General features: G+C 36.2%; 1 protein-coding gene across 2 annotated transcripts in view; it reads right to left on the bottom strand.

Moving 5' to 3' along the window:
* PDE10A (phosphodiesterase 10A) overlaps positions 1–25,321 on the bottom strand; it is a 361,168-nt gene that overhangs the window by 17,565 nt on the left and 318,282 nt on the right. For both annotated transcript variants that reach the window (XM_051614749.1, XM_051614748.1), the window contains exons 8-18: positions 24,865–24,915; positions 22,700–22,758; positions 20,029–20,080; positions 16,218–16,360; positions 13,969–14,061; positions 13,136–13,322; positions 11,911–12,053; positions 9,824–9,907; positions 7,476–7,626; positions 4,792–4,947; positions 1,497–1,669 (exon numbers count right to left, since the gene is read on the bottom strand). In XM_051614749.1, the coding sequence (XP_051470709.1) occupies positions 1,497–1,669; positions 4,792–4,947; positions 7,476–7,626; positions 9,824–9,907; positions 11,911–12,053; positions 13,136–13,322; positions 13,969–14,061; positions 16,218–16,360; positions 20,029–20,080; positions 22,700–22,758; positions 24,865–24,915 (1,292 nt within the window). The remainder of the gene's footprint in view (positions 1–1,496; positions 1,670–4,791; positions 4,948–7,475; positions 7,627–9,823; positions 9,908–11,910; positions 12,054–13,135; positions 13,323–13,968; positions 14,062–16,217; positions 16,361–20,028; positions 20,081–22,699; positions 22,759–24,864; positions 24,916–25,321) is intronic.

Below are 25,321 nucleotides of genomic sequence, written 5' to 3'. Positions count from 1 at the left end.
AACTCTGTCCTATACACTGACAAAACTGTTCACAGAATAACAGAACAACCTCAATAGGATTTTGATAATTATTAGAATAAGTTATACACAAAAAAAAATGTTATTTAAACAGCTTTCTAGTGCTCATCTACTACACAAACCTATGGTTTATGAATCCAAGATTTATAAAGAAAACTGGAAATCTAACTAATGAATTAATGTTTTTCACCCAGTGGAGAACTGAACATGAGACTTAATGACACTTGTTTCTCTTTTAATAATGGCTATTCCATGAAAAAAGCACACAAGCATTCTGTTTCGATGGCAGTCAATAAAACTGTTCTGACAGACAAATATAACAGGGAAAATACACAAATACACAATATAATCAATAGAAAAATGGCGAAGTGCAATTTCCCTGAGTTAAGACAGATGATTCATCAGCCACACAAAGGCAAAATTTAGTATTCCATTCCATCTCCAGATACCAACTAGAAGTTCTGGATTCTTTAGCCACATTATAAACTGATAGCCTGTCTTCAGGCACATGGCTTTGCAACTGAAAATGCTCTGAGTGCAGGTAAAATTAAAAAACATATCACCATAGTAGAAGATGTAATCACACACTAAATAGTTGAGATCCTGTTTAAATCTTATAAACTATAAATTCAAGATTTCTGATAATTTTCATTCTGAGATTATCAGGAGCTACTATATCTTTAACTTTTTAAGATATCGAGGTTTATCCAAGTCTTTTAAGCTTAATTTCCATACTGTGAAATACGCTTTTAGGAACTGTGCTTCCCACAGTCTTGTAATAGCTTATTCAAAACTACTGGAAAAAAACCTGTAAAACTCCTTAGAACAAAGACTCATGTACCAAAGTTACTTTTGAAAAGAAATCAGAATCATGATTCAATGTTTTCCCATATCACCTCTCTAATTTTTCCCTGCATTAGATTAATGGCAGGATTCACTTTACATCAAAGAAGCTCTGAAGGGCTGCATGAAGTCTATTATCAGACACATCCCTCATCTAGGGTGCACTGTGTTTTGCTTGCGTGGACAAAGACAGGAATGTATGTACGAATATATGCACTTACATATTTTTTAAACTTAAAGCTCTCTTAATTCCCAAAGGTTGAGATCTGACAAGAATTCTTAAAAAAAAACCCAAAACAACAGACATATTGACAAAATAATGAAAATATTGACATAAAAGCAAAACTAATTATTGCACTATACCTTTACCTGTTTCCCCACTACCTAACTGTCTGTGCACTAACTTTCTTATGCAGATGATCTGTCACTGAACTGTGCAGATGACATCTGAAGGCAGTGACATGCAAGTACAAAACAATGGAAATTACTCTTACATACTTGGAATTTTACACACAGCTAGTCATGTGTAAGAAAATTACTGTGTACACAGATTTTTTATTTTATTTTTTTCCAAAAATAAGGTTTTTCTTCTAGGACTAATGCCATAGTGAACTAATACTGGTTTGCTTCTTTACCTGTGTGCTTGGTTCTTAAGGTTTAATGCTCCTGTCTGATGCAGCTCTTCAAGCTGTTTTCTGTTTCCAAAATACAGGGCAAGGTCTGTAGCGATGATGGCTTTCCGGATGATCTCCAGTACTTGCTCATATTCACTGGAGCTCAGATTGGAGAAGACATTGTGCCCTTCCAGCTATGAAAAAGTAAAAAAAAAATAAAAAGCACAAGCTCTAATTCTGAGATTACTTCAGTCTTTTACTTCACCAGACAGGTTACAATGGTTTTACAGCCAAATGATAATTTTTGTTGCAAATTCAAATGCTAACAGCCTGAAATTCCCATTTTTATCCTTCCTTTTTAAATTCTGTCATAAAACCTATGACTAAGCCCCTGATTTGTTTTTGGGACTATTTCTGAAGCCTAAGGGTATTAATACAGAAAAATCCTAGCATTTTCTTTGATTTATAAGCACTACAGACAACAGCACATCTAGACAGTATTAACTTGCGAACTTATGATTCAATCCTGATGCAGAGTACTGCACCATCAAGTGGGTAAACTGAGTGTTTGATTCACTCTGAAATACAATTTTGATACTGCATAAACACATATTATTTATGAGGAAATATCCAAGTTGAAGTACTAAAATAATTTGGTTTTTATAGTGCTCCAAATGAAATATGCCTGAAAATGTTGCATTTCCTGATACAATTTTCTCTATAGAAATAAAGTTGATTACAGGATTTTAATGCATATGAACATTTAGGGGGGAAAGCTCCTTTATTCAACCATGAGTTGACTGACTTGTAAACTAAAGATGATAGTTTCCACGATGGAGGCTCTGGCAACATGCCACTGTCATCCTTTTTCAATTTCCACTATGTATTATTGCACATTAAACTGACAATACCCATGCACTGTGATCGCTCATGAAGCTGTATCACATTTTGAAAGTCAACACTATCCTGTCTCTAAGATTTGGAAAACAACTTGTCAAAATTCTTTCTACTGTTGAGAGGAAACAGACAAATATAAGAAAGAATAAGCCAGCCGTGTCAAGGTGTGCACATTCTCAAATAGAAAATATTATTAAAATATACCAAATGCAGATGTATTTTGACATCTAATTGGCATTTGGACTGATGGTCATAAAAAGTTTCCCTGACTTTTGTCAAGCATTTACATAATTTGTTCAAAATAAATCCTCTGTGGTACAAACAAGCCTGGTTTCTCTCACCATCCGGAACGCAAACATAATTTTCCAACATTTTTAGTTGGACAAGTAGATTTAATGTGAATAATGAATAGAAAATACAATCCATCTGTGTCTCAATGCTACTTTCACAGACTCCTAAGTCATATAACATGATTAAAAAAAAAAAAAAATCAGAACATTTTAACCCATCATCAACACTCTGGCAGCAGGAAATTATTACTGGTAGTTGTCATGATTTAGGATTTTGGGGAGACACTTTCCTTCCCAACCTTGCTGCCTACTCCATGAGAACAAGCTATTTGTCCTATTTTTTTAATTACTCTAGATTCTATTATTTTGGGTTTGGAACCTGCAAATCTGCAATATCAGAAAGACCACTGTGACAGTTTCTGCTCACACTACTAGAAAAGAACTGATTCTGATACATACTGACAGAAGTTGCCATTTCTGAGCATGTCACTTTGCCTTTTGAGTAGTACATTAAAAATACAGCTCCTAAGATTTTATTCTTTCACTGCTGAGCTAAAGCTAGTGAATGGACTCCTCTGTATTCATAAGTATGGCATACACTAGAAGTGAAGGTGTATGAACAAAGCAGCTATAAGCTTTCCAACAGTGAAAAGTACATAAAATTAAAATTCACTGAGATAAACCCTAGAGGGTTTGGTAGGTTGGGTCATCACCACCCATGGGCACTTGAGTAGCCAGTGTCTGAATTCACGCTACTGCCCTGATCACCTATCTCCCTTTCTTCACTCACACTAAGAGCCAAGGCTAAGAGGTAGCAGGGAAGCAAAACGGTTCTCTGCCTTCTTGGCAAATAGGACTTTCACAGCTTACAACATTTCTGCAGAAAAAATGAAAAATGGTTTTTGATGAATGACTGAAGTCTGCTCCACGTAGTCATAAAGGAACAGAGAAATGTTAATGACTGAGGAACTTGCTCACTGTGCACAAACTCACATAAAGAATGAACACTAAAAATCTAATGCCATACCGCCATGAAGGATTCAATTACACCCTCCTACATAGAGGAGCATTCAGAGATAAAGCTTCAATTCTCTGATGAAATGTATGTAATACCTAAAATCATAATCACAAGATGTGATTCTGAATACAATACAGAATAAGTATTTTCCTAAAAAGGTGATTAGGTTTTTAAGAAAATAAATATCTTCCCCCTGAAAGACCAGAAAGAAAGAAAAGTTAACAACAAATTAGTGGCACAGTAGCATTGTAAGGCTGTGCATTGAGCCATGTACATGGTAAACTAAAATCAGTGAGCACAAGTATGTTATGGGCTGGCAGTGATTTCATCAGCGAGAGTTCTCGCTCTTCTAGTTGAGCATAAAAAGAAATTTAATTGAGGAGAGAATATCTGTGTGTCAGTAGCACACCTGGATTTCCCAAAACACTTCTGCATGCTTTCAGTTTTCTATTCTTTAAATACACAGACATATTAACTCACATTAACTGTCTTTCATAGAATATTACCTTTTTTCTTATTTATTTCAAATTGCTGAATAACCATATAGCACATGATAACATAATGGAACAAGTTTAAACTTTTCATGCGTGTAAAATTAACATTTTCTCCTTCATGCCACACATTTAACATTAGTGGTATTTATTACAGCAGGTTTTCAAGCTTCTCATGCAAACTTTTGCCAGAAGTTCAGTTTTCATTCAGAATTTCAGGATGGTTGAAGACTTAGTTAAAGCACGTTATGCTAGAAATATCTAAGTAAGGGAGAAGATGTTTTGTTTTGGTTTTATTTTCAAAGTTCCTATTCCATTTGATCTTAGGAAAAACCCTCATTAGCCCAGAAGCTCCAAAGGAAGACCATAAGATCTTCAAATACACAAGATTTTTAATACCACCAAGACTTTGCAAAAGCTATGTTTTGCACTATTATTGAATGCTTGGGTTTCTAACTGTGGAACCCAGGTTGCTGTAATAAATCTTCCGCTCTTTAAATGAGCACTACAATCCAGAAATTAAATTAAGCATGCTTCAGAAAATCTAATGGGTAATGATGTGACTCATGTATCCACCACTGGACTCTACTGCACAGAAGATACAGTTTTAATAATCCTACCTGCAGGATGGACACAGTCTGCGAGAAGTGGTGCTGTTCCATTGTTGACGTGGAATAGAGAGCAGCTAAGGGGTGATCAAATTTCTGAAGATAGCTGTTGCTGTAACCTCTGTGATCCAGGTCATGACACAGGCATGCAACTAGAAGACCTTTTCGCTACACAAAATATTGAGACAAACACGAAAAGTAAAATGTATTTCTTGCCCCTAGATGTCACTCTCCTCCCAAAATACTGTAAAAGTTGCACTATGCTTACACTGCCTTCAAAATGCACATGGAGAAACATCCTTAAAATTTTGAGAACCACTAAAGAAAGGATGGACTGAATATAAAATTCTCATTCCAATAGTAATTCAAAACACATTAATTAATGTTTGTGAAGAAGTTACTGTCGGCATAGACTATCATGAAAATGTCATTACAGACTTAAAAGCTCTATCTTATAGTTGGTTCTAATGTGTATTCAGTAAAGAAGAATAAGGCTATAAAATGAAGCAGAAAAAGAATACTGATTAACTATCTACTCAGTGAGTAACATCCAGCCTGTACGCAGTATGGAGGCACATGATTCTATGGAAAAATAACAAACAATGATATAACTAAAGATTTTATCACAAATACACAATGTTCAGAATTAAGGCTGTAGCAACCCTAGCTGTATTTCTGATTTTGAGACGTTTGCTTTTATTTTAAATCCTTCACTTTTCTTTTAATGATGCATTTTTAATATTGCATCTTGTGAAGTGCACTTTTAAAAAATACACAATAAAACAAATGATGCAGCAGCACAGATCCTCAGCAGAAGTGGAACCCTTCAGAACATAACATACACATATATTACTTGAAGTCATGCAGTAGCAGCTGTAGAAAGCTGGTATCCCCTTTTCACTGCTATCAGGAGGGGCAAGACATGTAACCAACAGACTTGAAAAACAATCTCTGACAGCAAAAGAAAGATGAGTTTCAGAATCCTTTGTGATACTCATCAGAACTAGTGGGCATAAGCTTTTCTGTCCTTCCCTCTTAAGTTTAAATCACCTTTTGCACCTTTTGCAACCTGTATCTTTTCCAGTCTTATAATTTTCACCAATCTGTCCCCTGTACCAGATGGTTCTCTGTCTAGCTTGCCCCAGTCTCCATGTCCCAGAAAGTCATTATTTTCTTAATGCTTCAGGATTATACAATACCTAATCCCAGTGCTCTTGACCTTGTACCCATTGTTCCTGCTTGGATCCCAACTTTTTGACTACAGTCAACTGCTGGAATTATCTGTCTCTAGATCAGAGACCCCTTTACAGTGTTTCATCCTTCTCTTCCTATCTCTAAGACTACCAAGGTTTGTATCATCATCCCTCACCTGCAGACAGCTCATCCAAGGTCCCCAAACTTTCCTTCAGCAGTTACCTGTATTCTAATTGGATACATCTCCAGAAAGAAGATGGCTAGGAAGAGCAGGAACATAGACTAGGATACGGCATTCAAACAGGTGAAGGCTGGCTGGAGTTTGGCAGGGAACAAGACTGTTTCCATCTCTCTTAACAGCTGCCTCTTTTGCTCTCTCTGTCTCTCTTACTCTGCATCTTCAAACTTATGGGGCTTACTACTTGCTTAGTAAGAGAGATTTAAATATTTCCTGAGGCTGCAATCCACAGATTTTTCTTGTTTAAAGGAATACCAATTTTTTCAAACTTCCATAGCTTTGCCAACTTCCAGCACATGCCTGGCAAGTGTCACTTTTTCAATGTTCAAATCCTTGCTTTACAGCAGAATAAACCAAATGAAAGATCACTGAATAGAAACTTGACTACTCCTAGTGTGTTTCTTTAAAAGAGCCAAATAATTTTGGCTGAAATTTCCACAAATTAATTAGAGGAAGTCACAGAGCTTGGAAAATTACAGCCCAAATGGCTAGTATTTGGCAAAGTTATGTATAACAGAAAACGGTTTCAGTCAGAAGTTTCAAGCAGTATTAATAACAGCACTCCCAGTTGCACCTATCATAATTCAGGGAAAAAACCCAAGTCATAGCTCTTCATAGTGTATATGAACATTTAGCGATTCTAAGCCTTCTATTTTGTTATATTACCTTTTCCAGTTAGGGATCTATTAAAAGGTTTTTTTTTCCTGATTTTTTTAAACACTATTCGTTTATCTTTAAAATAGGTACACACATGCTAAGGAAAGCTGTTGTATAATATAAGTTGATCAGTGAATTAGCACATTTGGACAATTTTCCTTCCATCTTTTCTGTTCTTCTTTAACCACATCTGTTAACCATGTCTGCAACACCCTTTTCCCTTGTCCTCCAATTCAGCATCTCCCAGATCTCACAGGATTCAAGATCCAGGGTTTTCCCCTCCCCTTAGTACAGATCTGACAGTTAGTTAAATAATTTACATAAAGACTGTGGTTTTAAGTGGCCAGGTAGAATGTCAAAATGTGGACATAGACTTAAAGCAAATCTGCTACTGCCTCATCAGTGGGTAGACCTGAAAAATGTGAAGAAAACACTAGGATTAGGAATCTAAATAATTCTCCTTCAAGCTTTCTACTCAGTTCCTCTGCAGGGACTTTCATATACACTCTAAGCAAGCTGACAGGAAAATTCTAGCACAGAAAATGTACTTCTACAGTGGCTTTTACCTCTGATGAGGTCTAGTAACTGAAATAGTGATCTCACCTACCTCGAGATCAGTGAAAAGGCCCTGGTTGTTCTGAAGTATGGCATACATGCAGTGTGCAACAGTAACTGCATGCTTCCAGTTGTGGTAGGGCACACGGCGATAATTCTTCTTTACAGACATAGTGAATCGGCACAGCTTTTCAAGTTCAAAGCTAGAAAGAAATTAATTTGATCAGAGACAAGAAATAAAAACGGGAGGAGAAATAAAAGCAGAGGAGAAAAGATGCTCTTTGATTTACTCTTCTTGCTAGGATTGACTCTCATTGTGGATGACTCATTGATCACAAGAGTCATTCAAGTTTTGGCAAGGACATAGGAGTGTGGATACCTGACAACACTCTTTGTTTAATCTGTAAAGTTCTGGAACAAAAGTCAAGCTACCAATCAGATACAGGTCAAATTTTCTGAAGTATCGAATACAAGCCACCTGGGGTGAAAAGGAAATATTACACTAGAGCCCAGAACTGAACTGAAGATGCCTGAGTCCCCAAGTCACTGACTTTTCCCCTCTTAAACAGATCAGTATCTCTTTATTCTCATTTTCTTCCCCTCTTACTGTGGTTTGATTTTTTTTAAGTTCCATGTTTCGATAATTTCTTGGATATCTCAGCAAAGCAGTATTAAGGTTCTAGTTTTGCAGTATATGTGGGCTGAGAAAATGAAGCTGACATATATGTAGAAATACAAAGACATCTACTGTATGGAGCCAGGTGGACAGAAAAAACTTATTTCTACGGTTGTGTGCTGAGCAAGGTCATTATTCCTCTTCGTCTTAGTCTGAAATTAGTCAAAAAGGAGGCATATTGTCTTTAAAAAAAACTTGAGTGCTTCTTTTTTAATTCTAGAGACTTAAGTCAGACAGCTCTAGAATAACTGTTTAGAACTACTTTTTAAAATAGTACATTCTAATTCAGATTATCACAACAATCACTTCCATCTACATCCAATATCAATTTGTTGGTTACTATGGGGTAGTATAGTGGTAGCCAAAGAGAAAATTACTATCTATGATATCTCAGCATAGAATATTATTACTTTCTCCACTGCTGTATTTTGTATACTTCATTAAAGCAGTAAAATGTTATTTCTTTGTAAGAGCAAAGAGCATACACTGAGAACATGTAGTGAGAATCACAGGTTTTCCTGTAAAATCCTCCCTCAGCTGGACAGTTATACATTACATAGGTCTATGTATACATACTTAATCCTCAATATCTTAAAACTATAATTTTAGTCTTAAAATAGCTGTACTTGTTGCAGAGGGTTGAGAAGTTTAATTCTTTCAGAAATTAAACACAAGTCCAGCTAAAAGTCTCCTTTTCAAATATTTTCATCACTTTTGTTTCTTTAACTTTATATATGAAAGCTGAGACTCATTTCAAAACTGTCTAGTAGATATAAATGCTTTACAGGCAAAGTTACACCTTGTAAGAAAGAGACAGAGAGACAGAAACTAAAAAGAACAGAATTACACTGGAAATTCAAACCCAAATCCTGCATCCACAGGCATTCATTCAGGAATGGAAACAAGCTAACTATACCAAGCATAAGAAAAGTGAATTTCGAACAGTCCCCCACTTTGCAGTCTTGTAAAGATGTGAGAAAGACCATTAGGTTTGAATGTATGCTTTGAGGGCATGGAGATTCATCCAGTTACTAAGATGACATAGACACCAGCAAATGTTTTCCAAATGTCGCCTCTTTTTGCAGGGAGATATTTCCCCTTTCAGTTGCCCATATCAAGATTTTTACCATAATTTGCAGCAGGTCCTCTCTTTCAGGATCAGGATGTACTTAGCCAAGAGACTACTGATCTTAGTAACGACAATGAACACGGAGAAAAGGGGCAATAAATGAAACATTTCATTTGAAAATCATTCACTTCCATAATTAATGTACAATGATGCTGATAATTCATTTACATAACAAGATAAAATCTAACTTTGGATTATTGTAACCATATACTTTATTCATTTTAGCACCTATATATTTGAAAAATCAGTATTCATGGACCTTCTCTCCTTTTTTGGCAAGAGTGTCTTTAATATCTTCACCATCTTCTGCATGAAAAGCCATCTCATCTCACAACCAAACAATAGTTCTGTACAGTGGAAGGACAACTGTTCGGATGCTGTTATCGGTTCTTTTACCTGGCTGTTCTCAGATTTTATTAACTGAAAATCAAGAAGCTGGGGCAAGAATTCCAGCTTGCTTCTTACAGCCAGACATAGTAAATAAATTCCAAAGAAAATAAGACCTTGAATTAGAAAATAATGATCTCCACATTTTCTAATAAATACACACATAAATTAAATACAGAATTAAAACGATAAATAATGTACTTCATACCAGGCTGTCCCACAGGACTGGTGAACCATGTAGACAAAAATGGCAGGCCAGACATCCTCGTAGGGACTGATATCAAAGTGGTATCTATAAAGAAAGTTTCATCTTAGTAAGGACCTTAGTGAGCACCTTTTTATTCTTACTAAAAGCAAGTGAAAACAACTAGGTAATGTATATGTATAATGCATTCAGCTTTTTTTTCTGAAAACAGAGAGAAAACTGACTTTACAGGCTGTATTTTCCAGCAATGTAAGTGAACGTATTTCCACTTAGGTCAAAGGAACTATCCTCAGAAAATCATTTAGGTTGGAAAAGACCCTTAAGATCACCAAGAAGAAAAATCTTAGTTTGACAGAGATGGTATCAGATTTCCAGACACTCCTAAAATATTCCAGACTTTCCTCCCAGGAATTACAAAGATGGTGTCTCAAATAATATATTTACAGGCTTTTTTCAATAATTTATATCACAAATTCTGTGAGACTCACTCTAAGGAAAATAAATCCATTTTTACCAGCTAATAGAAATTAAGCCCAACATCAAAAATCAACCATTTAATATCCCTTTTTTTTCGTTTGTTTGTTTCATAAACTGAGAACTTCTTCCCTCTCCCACTATCAACATTTAGGCATAATTTTAGGGACCCTCTCAGCAGATCTGTTTGTCCTTTGATTATTAACTAACCCCTTTCCCTGCACGTGCTGTGCTGCAAGTTTTGTATTTACTTGCCATGAAACCCAACTCAACACTGAACAGCACAGCAGGTACAAGAGAGCTGGAGATAGCTGAATTGCTTGAAAAATGGTTAAATTTATTCAGATTGCTCAAACCAAAGGATGTTAATACAATTTGAATGAAACCTGTCATCCTTGCAAGTTGAAGTAATTTTTGCTGAGGAGGTGGGTTATATAATATCTAACAAAGCACAAGAAATTGTATTGCAAAGAATAAGCTTCTATCAGGGTGTAATCCTGCAAGCTGCTAATACTTTGGCTTTCAAGCAAATCAGTTCAGCATGTAATGAACTTTAACTGTAAGCAGTCCCTATTAAGCATATACTTGCTTGCATGCTTGCTCACTTATAACTACAATGCTTCGTGTCTGGTAAGAGTGAGTGAGCTCTGGAGATTATGTTTACAAAGACAACTTAGATTTTGTGACCCAGTATTATAGAGCTTTGATTTTAGATGCCAGGTCACTAGAGTAGTATTTTTTGTCCTGGGCCAGAAACAGTGATGAAAAAATGAGTCCCAATGCTAGCATTGAGTGGGGACTGACTGATAACATAGAGGTACATGTTCAGCACACAGCAGACCCTTGAGAGCTGAGTGAGTGAATTATTTCAGAAAAAGCCTAAGAGGAGTGGTTTGCAACTCTGAACTCTGGCACCTGAGAGTCATAACTCTGAACTACCTCCAGAACGTTAGACATCTGTACCCATTTTCCCCTCCTTCAATAAAATTGTAGACACACAGGCACAAAACACACACAAAACAAACAAAACACACACACACCCCCCCAAAAAAAAAAAAAACACAAAAACAAACCAAACCAAACAAAACCCCCCCACAAACAACCAAACCAAGCCACAACCTCCTTCTGCTCCAAACCCTAAAATCGTAACTAAAAAAACACAAAGCTGAAAAAAACCCTACAAGAAGTTGAATCTTTTGTTCTAAAACATATACACAAGGGAATGACATAATGCATTTGGTCTTTACTGATATTCCAGCTCAGCCTCCTCTCTGGCTCTGAGCTTTTGGTGTTTTGGAACTATCAGAAAGCAAAGCTCATCTCTAAAATCCTTAGATACAAACTAATGCTTAAAGCAACTGCTGTAGCTACCCTTGCCTGAGGAAAATGTTACCATTCCGAGGAGGTATAATTTTACATCTTTGATGGATAAAATCTGTTCACAGGTCATCACATGTAACTAAATATAAGAAAACCAAAAATAAACCCCTGTGAATTTGGGACAGTTCAAGAATAAAAGTGCTTCCTACAAAACTCTTGACTACATCTAGGGGAAAAAAATCTCTTTTGCTGACTGATACAAGATGCAAGTATGACTATAAGAGAAAAATACTTACAGTTCAATTTCTTTATAAATATGTGGAGGCAGTGTACAGTGCATGAGGTTTTGCCACTCTTCTGCTGTACAAACACTGTGGTAGGATAACTTCTCCATCGTTACACGGTATATACACTCTGAATGGCGAATTCTGTGGTACATCTGGAAAAGGGAAGTCATTCATTAGTGTGAAATTTTAATATAGAAAAAAAATAAATTATTTCCTGTATTTAAGCACTAATTCTCAAAATACACATCTGCAAAAACGTTACTGATTCTGGCTGCTCAACATCACACATTACAAAAGTGACAGATTACATGAAATTCAGTAATTCTACTTCTACAGCGTCCTGTCATATCACTCTGCATCTACTCTGACAGGTAAACATCTAGGGCTCAGCTGATTTTTCACTGAGTTTGAGCTCTCCCAAGAAAAAGAATCAAAGTTCATCAGTTACAGAGCTCAGTCCCTTGTAATATGGTAAGAGAAAAATAACATGCTAACAGGACACAATCCATATTTTGTACCACTGCATGAATTCAGTTATTAATTAGTAGAAACAAATGGTACCTATACACAGTAAAAAGTACATGAGATATTTATCATACCTACATTACCATGTGATAATTGTGAAAAATACGTACAGTTAAATATTGAGAGGTTCCAACAGCTGTTGCAGCCCCAGTGCACCAACAGCATGTTAGTACAATGGCTTGATGTGAATCACCAGGCTTAATTGGCAGAGGACAATATCTTACCTTCGATGAATATGACACATTTCTTCTGCATTGAATTTTTACTATATTTATTGCATTTTTGTACTTATATAAATTGATATATTTTACCATTAAGCTTATGGAATTGAGAGGATACATAACATCTCCCTCCCCCAGTTAAATTTGCAAAATGTGATCTAAATTTATAGAAATAAACAAGAAACCTACTTTCTAATGGAAGAGAGAAGACAGACAGGTCTCATTCACATTTCGGAGCGTGCTCTTTCAGTTTAGCTACACAAAACTGAGGTATCCAGAGTATAATTATTTCAGAAAGCATCAAATGAATCCCTATCATCCTCTTAAAATATAATAATTCTGCAAAGGATTCAATGATTCCTATTTCCTCATTAATTCAACGAAACAGACTTATGAATCACTTTATTATGGAACATCAACATCCTTAACTAGCAGTCTAAGTCATCCCATTCTAACCAACACTTTACAAAACTGTACACAAAACTTACATTAGCACAGTGTAAGGCTAAAGCACAAAAGACTGCAAACATTTTAAAGTTGTTCTCATCGGTTTTAGAGAAGGCACTTCCACTTATTTTGTTCACCATCTGCACAACTCCTATTACACTTCCTCGGCTTACAATAGGCATGCACAGGATGTTTCTGGTTGTGTAACCTGTGTAGAGGTCTACTTCTCTGGACAGCCAGAAAAGAGAAAGAAACAAAAAAGAAGAGTTGATGTTATTAGTTAATATCTAGTCCTTGATTCTCACTAATGTTGATGTACAATATACTAAATAGTTTTAAAGCAGATGCAATTAGTACTTGTAAGAAGTTCACCTCCACAGCTCTCAAATATTTCAATCTAGCGCTTCAAATTTTGAAATAAATTTTAATCATTTAATCTCCATTTGCAAGATAAAAAACAATACTTCCTCAAATGTACAGTCAACTTACAAATAAAATCAAATAAGACATTCAGGTACTTGGGCATGCTATTTGTTAGTCAACTTTTTTTTCTCCCGTGAAAGAAACCAGATTGTAGGGAGGGTAATCAGGAAAATCAACAACAGTCTGCCTACCTGGACAAAGTTCTATAACAGGAAAAATAAAAATATAAAATTTTATATATATATATATATATATGTTTGATGAAAATACTGCTTTTCATTTGTATCTTAAAAATATCTGCAATGGCTGAAGCATTTCAATACCTATCTATACGTTGTCTCCTCATCAGAGGATCACAAATCCTTGAATGCATCCGGATATGAAATTTAAGTAGTGCATTTAAGTAAAAGGTTCAGTGAGCTATCTTCCCCTTCCATGAATAACAACCTACCTGTTAAAGCGTGGATCTGCATAGGCATCAGGGATGTTAAGGACTTCTCCTGTTCTCGCCACTTGACCAGCTATTCCTTTTTCTATAGAAAATCTGCATAAAATAATAATGTGTGTTAGCCACAATATGAACTATCTGGAAAACATTTTTCCATTGGAGTCTGTCTTGGGCACGATAATGGAAATTTGTTCCCAACCAGCGTCATTTTGATGCTTTTAGGAGAAAAATCTTACAAGACAACAACTAGTAGTAAGTAATACAATTAAAAAGCACATACAGATACTTTCTGAAAACATTATATATAACTGCATAGTTTAATACAAAACACATCACAAGATGACCACTTCAGTGACAAAAATTCAGTCTTCAATAACCCTGAGGGTCATGCCTAATAAACATGACATTTGTACAAGACCTGAGAATTGTGTTAACTTTTACACGCTATTGATTTTACCATTGTTTTTACACATTCATTGTTTCTTTAGATACATCACAGGCAATACAGAGCTTGTTTCTTCAGGGGAGGGGCAGGTGGGTTTGGTGAAACAAACTTTGTAGAAAGACCAGCAGAAATTTCAAAGCTAAACATTCTATGTTTGCCATGTTACGTTTCAGAATAACTAGCTTGTTTTATCTCATGACATGCAAACAATGTCATGGCACTAACTACGTCCCTTAATCAGCACAAGAAAGTTGAACACAACAGATACATTCTGGAAAATATCAGAAAAATGTACAAGTCTGTCTTGAGAGGAAATAATTTTCAATCCTTCAACATAAAACAGTTATGACATAAAAGCACAAAGGAATTTGTGGAGAAAAATAAGTAGAAGAATCCCATGCGAAACACTTTCTAACCTAAATCTACCCAGGTAGTATCCTGCCCCCACTGAAGTTAGTCGCAAAGATGACAGGATTTCACCATGCACACCTGATTTTAAGTTAGTCACTTCTGCTGCTTGTTATGATATATACACCACACCACTTTAAGGTTCTTTCCTGATGACTGACTCAGTGTCACTTTCTCACAGATACTTAAGCTGTACTTCTCTTTCAGTATACAGAACTAATGGAATGGCTCACACCCTTCCACTCAAAGTCAACACTTCAATAATTTTCATACAGAAAAACAGAAAGATATAAGCAAATAAAACAATTAGCAAGAAGGAGTATATAAGTGTATGTTAAAGCAGGCTACCTTCCTTAATTTACACCACCTCCTTGCTTGTCAGTATTTAAATTGCACCAATTTTGACTCTTTCCATTCTCACTCATACAATGTAGGAAGTGGGAGTAATTTTGTCTAAAGGAGTCTAAGTGAAGACATGAATCACATCTCATATTGGCCGAGAACTTTAAAAGTATAAGGAGGAAAGGGAAAAAATTCTTGAGAAAATCTATGCTGAATATTTTAACATTTTAGTGCAGGATATTTAGTCATACATTTCTTTCTTTTTAAGAAGCTGCAGGTTAAAACCTGTGTGTCTTTGAAAATATCAATCTATGTCTATTAAGGATTCATAATTTTTTTTAAGTGAAAAATGTCATATTTATTTTTTTGGTTTGCCTCTTTCATTAAAAAGAAAGTGCATACGTGTAAAAACTATGTACTTCTGACATGAAGTAGAAATGCACATCAATTTTAGGCAGAGGATCCAGTGCATTAATTACAAACCCATATACATTTTCAAATTCACCAAGCACACTTCAGAATCACAATTACTTAAAAGTTTGAAAATACCCTAAATCCACATGAGAAAAAGTAAAACTAAATTACTGGACTTGAAATCTTCAAAGCCAGTGACCCGTCCATACTATATTCTACATATGCCTAATCCATCTGTAAGAAGTACAAATTGTGATTTCCTTGCTTTGGATGTGCTTGGAATTTCAATTCCTCTTGGGAAAAATGTCCCATACTGGCAGACTACAGATTAGGTGCACCTTTACCTGCACCTTTACCTACCTCAGAACACCTCTGTTTTTTTCCCAACATGATTTCCAAAAGGACCGCCTCCGGAAGACGGCATTTCCAGGAGTGACGTTATAGCTTCAGAGACGTTGTTTCGATGGCACTGCAATGTCATTCCCAGAAGTACTACCTTCTGGAGGCGGGTCCTGGTGGGAATGATATCACAGTATGACAAGTATTGTCAGGGTACCTGCAGATAGGCACAGAGACTGGGTAATAAAATGCCTGCACATCCGTAGTTAAAATGAAACTGCATTCTTCTGCTAGCTCCTCTTACCTTATTTCTTTGGTCTTCTTGAAGACAGGTTTCCCATCATTTTCTTCCCCGATATCAAAAAGATCTGAATACAGCTCCTTATTTTTGTGGTCAACCTGGAAGAGTGCACACCTATCTGCATTCACCAGGTTCTTTGCATATATCTATAGACCAAAAGAACAAACTAGTGTTAATGGTCTTGAGCTAGGTTATCTTCAGTCATTCATCTCATAAAAAGAGAATTCCACTAGGAATGATGTTTGAAGGAGCATCCACCTTCCACAGCAATCTTTCAGGATATAAATAAAAATGATAGTGTGTCTTTTATTCAGTGTTTTCCTGTAAATAAGTGTTGTTCTCATTGAAAAATGTAGGAATATTTTTAGAGGCTTGAACATTTGCTTAAAGAAAAAAAAGGCTGTTCAGAGAAGTAGTTGAGTCACCATCCCTGGAGGTACTTAAAACACATGTAGATATGGTAGACATGTTTTAGTGCTGGACTTGGGAGAGCTAGGTTTACAGTTGGACTTAATGATCTTAAAGGTATTTTCCAAACAAAACTATTCTATTACATCCTGTTTCAAGTATAAGGAATGCTTTTCAAAATGGTACCTTTCCTCCCTTTGTGTTTAGATGTTATTGTCCTTCACTTGATTTTAAATATATAGAATACAGCAAGACTTAAAAACGGTTGTGTTTTTTTTGGTCTTTATCTTCAATACAAACATACTGGTACTGAATGCCCAGCAAAGAAAGACGTAACAGAGAGGCCAATGTTTGTTTCTAAATAAGCTAGATATGTCCCTTCATACATAACAATGAATCAACAGGGAAGATTTTAAGTGTCATTATGGATTGTCCTATGCAGTGGCATAGGAAATGGCTGTGCCTACCTGATGCTAAGGCCAGCTCTTGCTCAAAAGCTGAGACTTAGTAGTTCTACATGAACTAACTAAAGCCCACAGGGTACCACCCATAGTCAAGGAAGTACCACAGTACAGCAACAGACTTGCATGGTCTCTACCATACTTTGCACCAGGTACTTTTATCTTAGCAAAACTGCCAGTCAGTACTGATTGTCAGAACAGTATCTTGTCCCGGGAACACAGCAGCTCTCCACTGAAATGTTTCTCAATCATACAATGGACTTTCTGAGAACAAGAGGAAAGAGTGAACCAAAGTTGAACAAGGATCACTGTGTTAAAGACACCATACAGTCACCCGCTCTATCTAATTCAGGTACATCTGCTATGTTTCTTATCTGCCCAGAAAGTATAGTAACTGCATGGTAGAGCATGATCTGAGGTGGATCTCAGTCAACTTTTTCATATTGCATATAATAGCTATCTAGTCGTTCAGCCACAGAAGGAGGCTGACTACAGCTTGGCATGCAATGCATGCAGGTGGCATGTCTGAAGAATTCTCAAGACTCCCATATGAATGAATTAACTTTTCTCCTACTTCTCTCTTGGCTTTAAAAAAAACAAAAATAAACCCCTAAAATATTTCATTTCATATAAATTCAAATAGAAAAAAGTTAGCCCTTGACAGAAAAAAAATTAAGAGAAAATAAAACATTAGTTGGGAGACTCTAATCCTGTGTCCTTTGAGCTGTGTAATAGAAACTGCACAAAAACCATCTACGCCAACTCTCAAAAGCTGGAGGGCCCTCCTGTACCAATAGAATCTGTATTTGGGAAGATTGTGTTGCTTTCTACTCCATTTACTTCATCAGAACAGTAGAAAGAAAGACTGTGAGCTAAGAGTTAATTTTGTGAAGTATTTACCACCTAGAGTATTAAGACGTTTTAAGATCTTGACCACTCACAACATTTATTCCTTTTGCTCAAAACAAAATTAATATAAACTGTGCCAAAAAGGGCAAAGGGTCAGTAAATGCTTCTTTACACCTATTCAGAAACTGTAACAGATTTCTTTAAAAAAGCAGAATGTTGATTTTATGCAATCAAACTTTTGCGTTCTAATGCATATGACTCAAGAACTTACCTTGGTCATAACTAATGTTTTTCAAAAATAACTGCTTGAACACTACTAACTGAGAGAAGTAGTTAATGGAATGAGAAAGTCTTACTTCTGTAAAGCCCAAGCTCAAATTCAGGCCATTGGTTGAGGGGAATATCAGTACAAAAGGTATGATCTGCATTGTCAGTAAAAAGGCCAGGGACCACCTTTTGGGAAGGTTGTTTGTAACAACTCAAGCATATTTTTAAGAAAAATTTCAAGGCAACTTGAACTTCTGCTTCCCCTCCCTGCTTGTATATTCAAAAACACCCTTATACCACTAACTTCACTGAGGGAGTTTAATGAAAACAAAAAGAATGCTAAAATCCCTGCACTTTTTTCCTTATTATTACAGAAATAAATAAAACTCGTAAGTGTAACCACCAAATGGTGAAGGAGTGAGGTGAAATGAAGTTCCACTCTTCTCACTGTGAGACACAAAATAAGCCACATAAACATAAAATCACACTGCAATAAAATAGCAATAAGTGTGCAAACACATAATCCAGTTCCTTGGCCCAAGAAACAGCCAACTGCTACAGCTTACAAAGGAAGCTGAATATGAAACATCTGTGCAGGTTAAAATGCAGAATCATGATGCAGCCAAGTGTTGGAAAAGAAGATGAAGGAGCAGGTGCATTTTACTGCCAATTGTGTTTTCCACTAGACCTCTCTTCATAGGGAAAAACAGAGAAGAATATAAATATTTGTTCTCAATGTCATATGTTATATTACACCAGTTCTTTTAAATGTTAAGCTATTTTTAAGCAGCATTTAAATGGGAAAACTCAATGTTCAGAAATGTCTCCTATGTGCAGAATTCTTGACTGTGTACTAACTAGAATAAAACAAACACTGCAGAATATTTTCCATTACAAATTCAAGCTTCTGAATAAAGTCATCTTAATGCTATTTGCATTCTGAGATTGTCGTCATAGAGTAGTCTAGCTAAGAATATCACTTGAAACAAGCATCAGAGTGCTACTGGACAGCAAATTTTCAAATATGCTAATTTAAACAGTAGTATCACTGACCTGACTAAGATTAACATTCAGGAAAAAGAAGTGCAGTATGCAATGAACATGCCTAAAGCTAAAAAGCATAATTCAGCACTCAAAATTTGCCATAGGCAACCAGTCCATATGTATTTGTAAACACTATTCAGAAAATAATTCTGAATTCAAAATTGATTCATAAAATTATAATCTGCTTCTGAACTGTACTTTGATTCATTGATGAAAGTCTTAGTTATTTCAATGTGCTTGGCTTTAGTGGTTTTTTATATGACACTGACTGATTCTGTCACTCTAGTTATGGGTGTAAATACTTTCGCCAAGCAAAAGGGATGTCATATCTTGCACATCTCATGCAGCAACTGGAACAAACACTCTGGGAGTACTGTTTGACCTGTAGTCCTTCTTAAAGACAATAACTTCTTCAGGAGTGTTTTGCAGCATGTAGCAAATTCAGTTTAGGGAAAAAGAATCAATAAAACAGGCTGAAATAAAAACAGAAGCCTTTTTGTTAGAATTTTCAAACCTTCTCTAAAACACAACAGTAACTATTTAGTTCAGAGGCAGTCAGGTTTTATTACTCATGAAAGCTGCAAAATGAAGTTGTTGTGACAATGAAAAACCAAGCTGACTTTTGCCACCTTCTTCCATATAGATATGTTAATACTGTTTGTATTATGTGTCCATTATAAACAGCTCATGTATTTTAATGATTGAATGTCTTACTTAAAGGAGAAGAGAATGAAGGACTTTAATAACTAAGACTAATAAACTTAGAAATGAAAAAAACAACTTACCATTATATGTTCAAGTAGAGAATCTATTGCAACTATATTATCAAAATAAGTTCTGCAGAGAAAGAGATGTCAGTAAATATTGGCATTTAGTCAAATACTTCTCAAATGGCTGTTGTGGGCTCTTGTTTCACAACTGCTTAACAATGGAGCTCAACTAAGTGAGGACAAACCTCTGCACCTTGAAAATCACTGACTGGCTTGCTATAGCACAAGGGAATTGATAAATGATCCTAGCTCTATCCCTTTAAGCCCTTATTCTACAACGACAAAATTGTAGAATGATCTCTATAATATGTAAAATTTTCTCTGTAGAAAAGCAAAAAAGACTATCAGACACTGCTTACAATGGATTTAACAGACCCTGCTAAGCAATACCAAGAATGTACCAAAATGCTTTGGAAGCCTTTACACACTGAAAATTTTAAAGGGAGAAACAAAAAGAAAAATAAAAGCAATTCAGAAGAGTAAGAAACGTTTTTCCTTTGTTGACATATATTATCTACATGCTTTCAGAATGTCTCGTTAGGTTTATGCATAAAGGACTATGTGCTGAGAACTACTGAAAACTACGTATTGTAGCTAAACTCACGTTATATCATCCAACCCTTAATGCTATTTAAATGCAGCACTTTATAAAATTCTTACTGAGTCTTCTCTATTAACCTAGGTGTGGCATGTGAAAATTGCAGAAAAAGACCGATCTTTGACTTATAAAAAAAAATTAAAAATGTATCTCAGTGTCACAGTAAAGTTGTAACTGTCCAAGGACAGTCAAGAACATTGAAAGATAAAGGTCAAAATTATTAGTAAAATAAGTCTGAACCTTCCACATGCCGAGTCTTAATAACCCTCAGATTACAATGTTCCCAGCAGACAGAAAGACATTGTCCCATGGCCTTGAACATATATATACAGCTCAGTTCTGTTTGGGTCTAGTGGAAAGGAAATATATAATACACTAGTCTTACATTGTCAGGGACATGAAGAGGTGGAGCACTGCATACTATGCCCTTTCTAAAATGTTACAGAACATGTCCCAGTGACATTGCATACTAGCAATTTCCTCAGTGAATAGGAAAGCTTCTCTCCATGTAAGAAAAGGTACAAATATTGTCTAAAAGGAAACTAGTTATTTTCTTGCTAGTGCAAGTCTTTACCTACATGTTCATAAAGTTGCTATTAAATGATATTTCAGTTCTCTGGATCTAAACATAGGGTCTCTTTTTTGTTAAAACTAAATTCTAGCAATTGATAATGCTGTATGAGAGGGTTTTATACAGAAATACTATTAAATATTTGCAGTGTTTATTGTAATTATTATTTTAAATGCTGAAATGCTGAAATAATTGCAAAGCTATTTAAAACAATCTCAGTATTATGTACCAAGACTAAATTGCCAACCCATACATTTTGGGAGATTAATCCAAAGTTAGCTCAGTACAGATGTTAGCAAAATAAAAACTCTCTGAAAAGGAAAAAAATGGTACAAGACACTGCAGAAGGTGGGTAGCTCTGGCAAGGGAATGATGAGTGCCCTTTAGGAGACACACTCTGAACCTAAGCTAAAATTAAAAAAAAAAAAAAAAAAGAAATGCCATCCCTGAGGAAAAAGGCTAGGAAAAACATCTGGATACAACCAGCTTGCCTGGCAAGGGGTAGACTCCTCCCTGTGCTGTATCACTCCCCATTCCAGGAGGGTCAACTCAGCTGCCTGCATTCCTGAGCAATGGCATAGGAATCTTGGATGTCCTCTAATCTCATCGGTTTGAGAATTATTCATCAAGACTCACAGAAGTGTTTGTAAAAGGAAAAATCTGAGACATGTAATTTTTCCACAGTATCATCAGTCCTTCGAGATGCACTTAAGAGATTCTTTAACCAACGAGTTATGCACCTCAGACTGTGATTTACCAAAAGTACAACTTTGGTTTGTCTGTTAATCTTTTGGCTATCTCTACTATTTAAAGATGCTAATAGCAGCTACAAAGAAAAACTTATGCAGGAAGAGCAGATCACCTTAGACAGTAAACTGACTTTGCAAGCCTAAGCCCAAGCTTTCATGCTATCTTTCAAACTACTGTTTTCTATTTAATCATGTAATTATTGTGGCAAGAAATTAGAAGAAAACACACTACTAAACAGTTGCAGAAAATGAAAACAGAATCTCCAGAAAATGCACGGGAAGAAAAACTGTTTGGCAGCCCTGTTTCTTCACATATCTGCCTCTGTGTGTGTGTACACACGTGTTGAAATAAAGGAGAGGGAAGCTAAAGGAAGCTCACTAACTTTTCAAAGTCCTTAAAAACCTTCACAAATTGGTCATGAAAAGAGATGGCAAGCCTATTTTTCATGGTCCCAGAAATAGTAATGTTGAACTTTGACAGATGAGGGTGGAAAACCAGCAAAAATCCCATGCAAAAGACCACAAGAGTAAACAAATTCTGTAAGGTATAATCAGATGTAACACTTCCTTCTCCACCACCACCAAGAAAGAATTTTAACAGGTATACACTGCTGCCACACACATCATTTGTTCTTGTCCCTGTGCTGAAGTTTGCCCACCTTCACACCTGCTTGTAAGCTATAAAGTAAAACACAGGTAATTCAAAGAGCCATTTCAGAAAAGCTCATCAAAATAAATTTACAAGATTATAGTGCAAGTCACACTTACTTTGATACATCAAGCAAGAAGTCATTCAGTTCAGTCTGCTTGGCAAGGCCCCGGCACACCTACAATTACAGATCATGTTATCATTATCTCCAGAAGAACACTGAAGTCAGAGGGAAACTGAAGTCATGCAGTATAGCCATTTAATCTGTATGAAAATAATACCAATACTAGTATATACGTATGTGCTGGGTCACAACAACCCCATGCAAAGCTACAGGCTTGGGGAAGAATGGCTGGAAAGCCGTCCAGTGAAAGAGAACCTGGGGCTGCTGGTTGACAGCTGGATGAACAACAGCCAGCAGTGTGCACAGGTGGCCAAGAAGGCCAACAGCAACTCGGCTTGTATAAGCAATAGTGTAGCCAGCAGGACTAGGGAAGTGATTGTCCCCCTGTACTCGGCACTGGTGAGGCCACATATCAAGAACTGTGTTTAGTTTTGGGCCCCTCACTACAAGAAGGACACTGAGGTGCTGGAGTAGGTATAGAAAAGGGCAACAAAGCTGGTGAAAAGTCTAGAACACAAGTCTTATGAGGAGTGGCTGAGGGAACTGGAGATGTTTAGCCTCTCTCCAAGTACCTGAAATGAGGTTGTAGCAAGATGGAAGGTTTAGATTGGATATTAGGAAATATTTCTTTACTGAAAGGGTTGACAGGCATTTGAACAGGTTGCCCAGGGAAGCAGCTGAGTCACCATCCCTGAAGGTGTGCAGATGTGGTGCTTAAGGACATGGCTTAGTGGTGGACTTGGCAGTGTGCTAGGCTAACAGTTGGACTTGATGATCTTAAAGGGTCTTTTCCAACAAAAAGAATTATGTGATTCCATGATTCTTTAAAGCTTTGAACTGTATTTTTACTTCACCTAACTGCATACTCTGTATCTAAAGTATAATTGTACACCTCTGTATTATCAGAGCAAGCACTGAGATCAAAAAAAGACAAGACTCTACTGTTTGTACCTTTTACAAAATAAAATATAACTCAGAACTAGTAACATCTTTCATCTGTGCAATGCAGATACAAATAAATATGCAAAATATTACAAACTATATCCACAAGCCTTACTCTTGCATATAATTAGGTAACCAGGTACAACTTCTTGAAATAAAACCTCTTTCTAAAGCCCAGCTGTCAGTCTGCTAGGTACAGATCAATGCCAGATCAAAACTCTCCAATTCTTCTAATGCAAAATCTTGGGAAGGGTAGCCTTCTCCTTAGCAGAAAGTGGTAAAATAAAAATAAGCAATGGACCGGCTTAAACTAAACTCCTTTGTTCTGTTTTGTTAGGTGTGAAAGACTTCTCAGTAACAGAGGGAGTCATTGCTAGTAAGCGAAGCTACAACTGCATGCAATTGCAATTCTACTGGAGTACAATAGTCTATGCAAGTTAATTCTGCCTAAATGTGCCACAGCGAATGACCATCCTAAACAAAGTCAATGATTTCCAGCACCAGGTGGCAAATATTAGAACCTAGAAAAGAAAAGCAGGAAGCTTTTTGTGGATCTTCTACCAAGTGTATGAAAAACACCTTGAAAAAAAGTCTGTGACAAATTTCCTCCTGTGAGTTGACGGAAGAACCTATTTTAGCATCTTCTGTGAATTGACAGATTATGTTTAGTTTCAGTGTTACAGTCTGCTGTTAGCTGAAGTCACAAAATTCATTAGTAAAGCTTCTGGGGTTCGCTAGAGCAGCTTGCATTGTGTGCAGCTTCATTAGGCACTCAGCTAGGGACAGCATGAAGCATCCTTAGTTTGAGTTGCTACAGGACCATGAAGCAGCTAGTGAGGATAGCTTAATGTTGGCTTAGTCAGCAACATGTAATAATCTCATATTGAATACCAGAGCAAGAGGAAAGCAACCAGTTGACCTAGCAGTTGCCTTCTTACAAGGAAAAAACTGCAAAGTTTTTATAACTACACTTCAACAATTATTGATCTATTTTGTTAAATTTTCTTTTACCTTTAGTAATAACAAGGTTGCAAGTGAGGAAAACTAGCTCAATGAAACCCAAAATCTTCGCATTTTTCCCTCACGTTGAGCAAAGGGGCTTGAATCAATGTTTTAGTAGTGACTTCTACTTAAATTTGAGCATAATCCATGTTTCTACTAATCAGGTTCTGGAATAAGGGTTACACAACAAAAAAATGAAAAACTACCCACACTTACTTGTACTTGATGTATTGCTACTGAAGCCCATGCAAGATTTGCTGTTGCTACCTGAAACCAAAAAGAAGACACTAACTCTGAAGAAATCCTGAAAACTGCGTATCAGTTATGTGCTCATTTTCTATATCTAGCTGCTATGTAAATCAAATGAGCTGTTCTAAACAGGCAGGCAGTACAATTTGCAGGAATATATACTTTGTGAAAGTGTCAGTATACTTGAAAATGTTTCAATTTTAGTAAGGTACATTCAGTCACAAGAGAACAATCCTCATTTTTGGTATCCAAAAATGCTTACCAGTGTTTTTCAGAAGTGGTATTGGGAACCCATCAGCTCAGAAATACAACAACAAAAACATTCCATAAGCCAAAGGCTTAAAAAATTACATTATGTACATTGTTGAAAGACATCTACCATAGGAATAAAATATTCCATAACATCTTTCTGGGACTGCATCTC

The sequence above is a fragment of the Apus apus genome, chromosome 3 (assembly GCF_020740795.1).
Source record: "Apus apus isolate bApuApu2 chromosome 3, bApuApu2.pri.cur, whole genome shotgun sequence".
Lineage (NCBI taxonomy): Eukaryota > Metazoa > Chordata > Aves > Apodiformes > Apodidae > Apus > Apus apus.
This window is presented reverse-complemented; position numbering and strand designations above follow the sequence as displayed.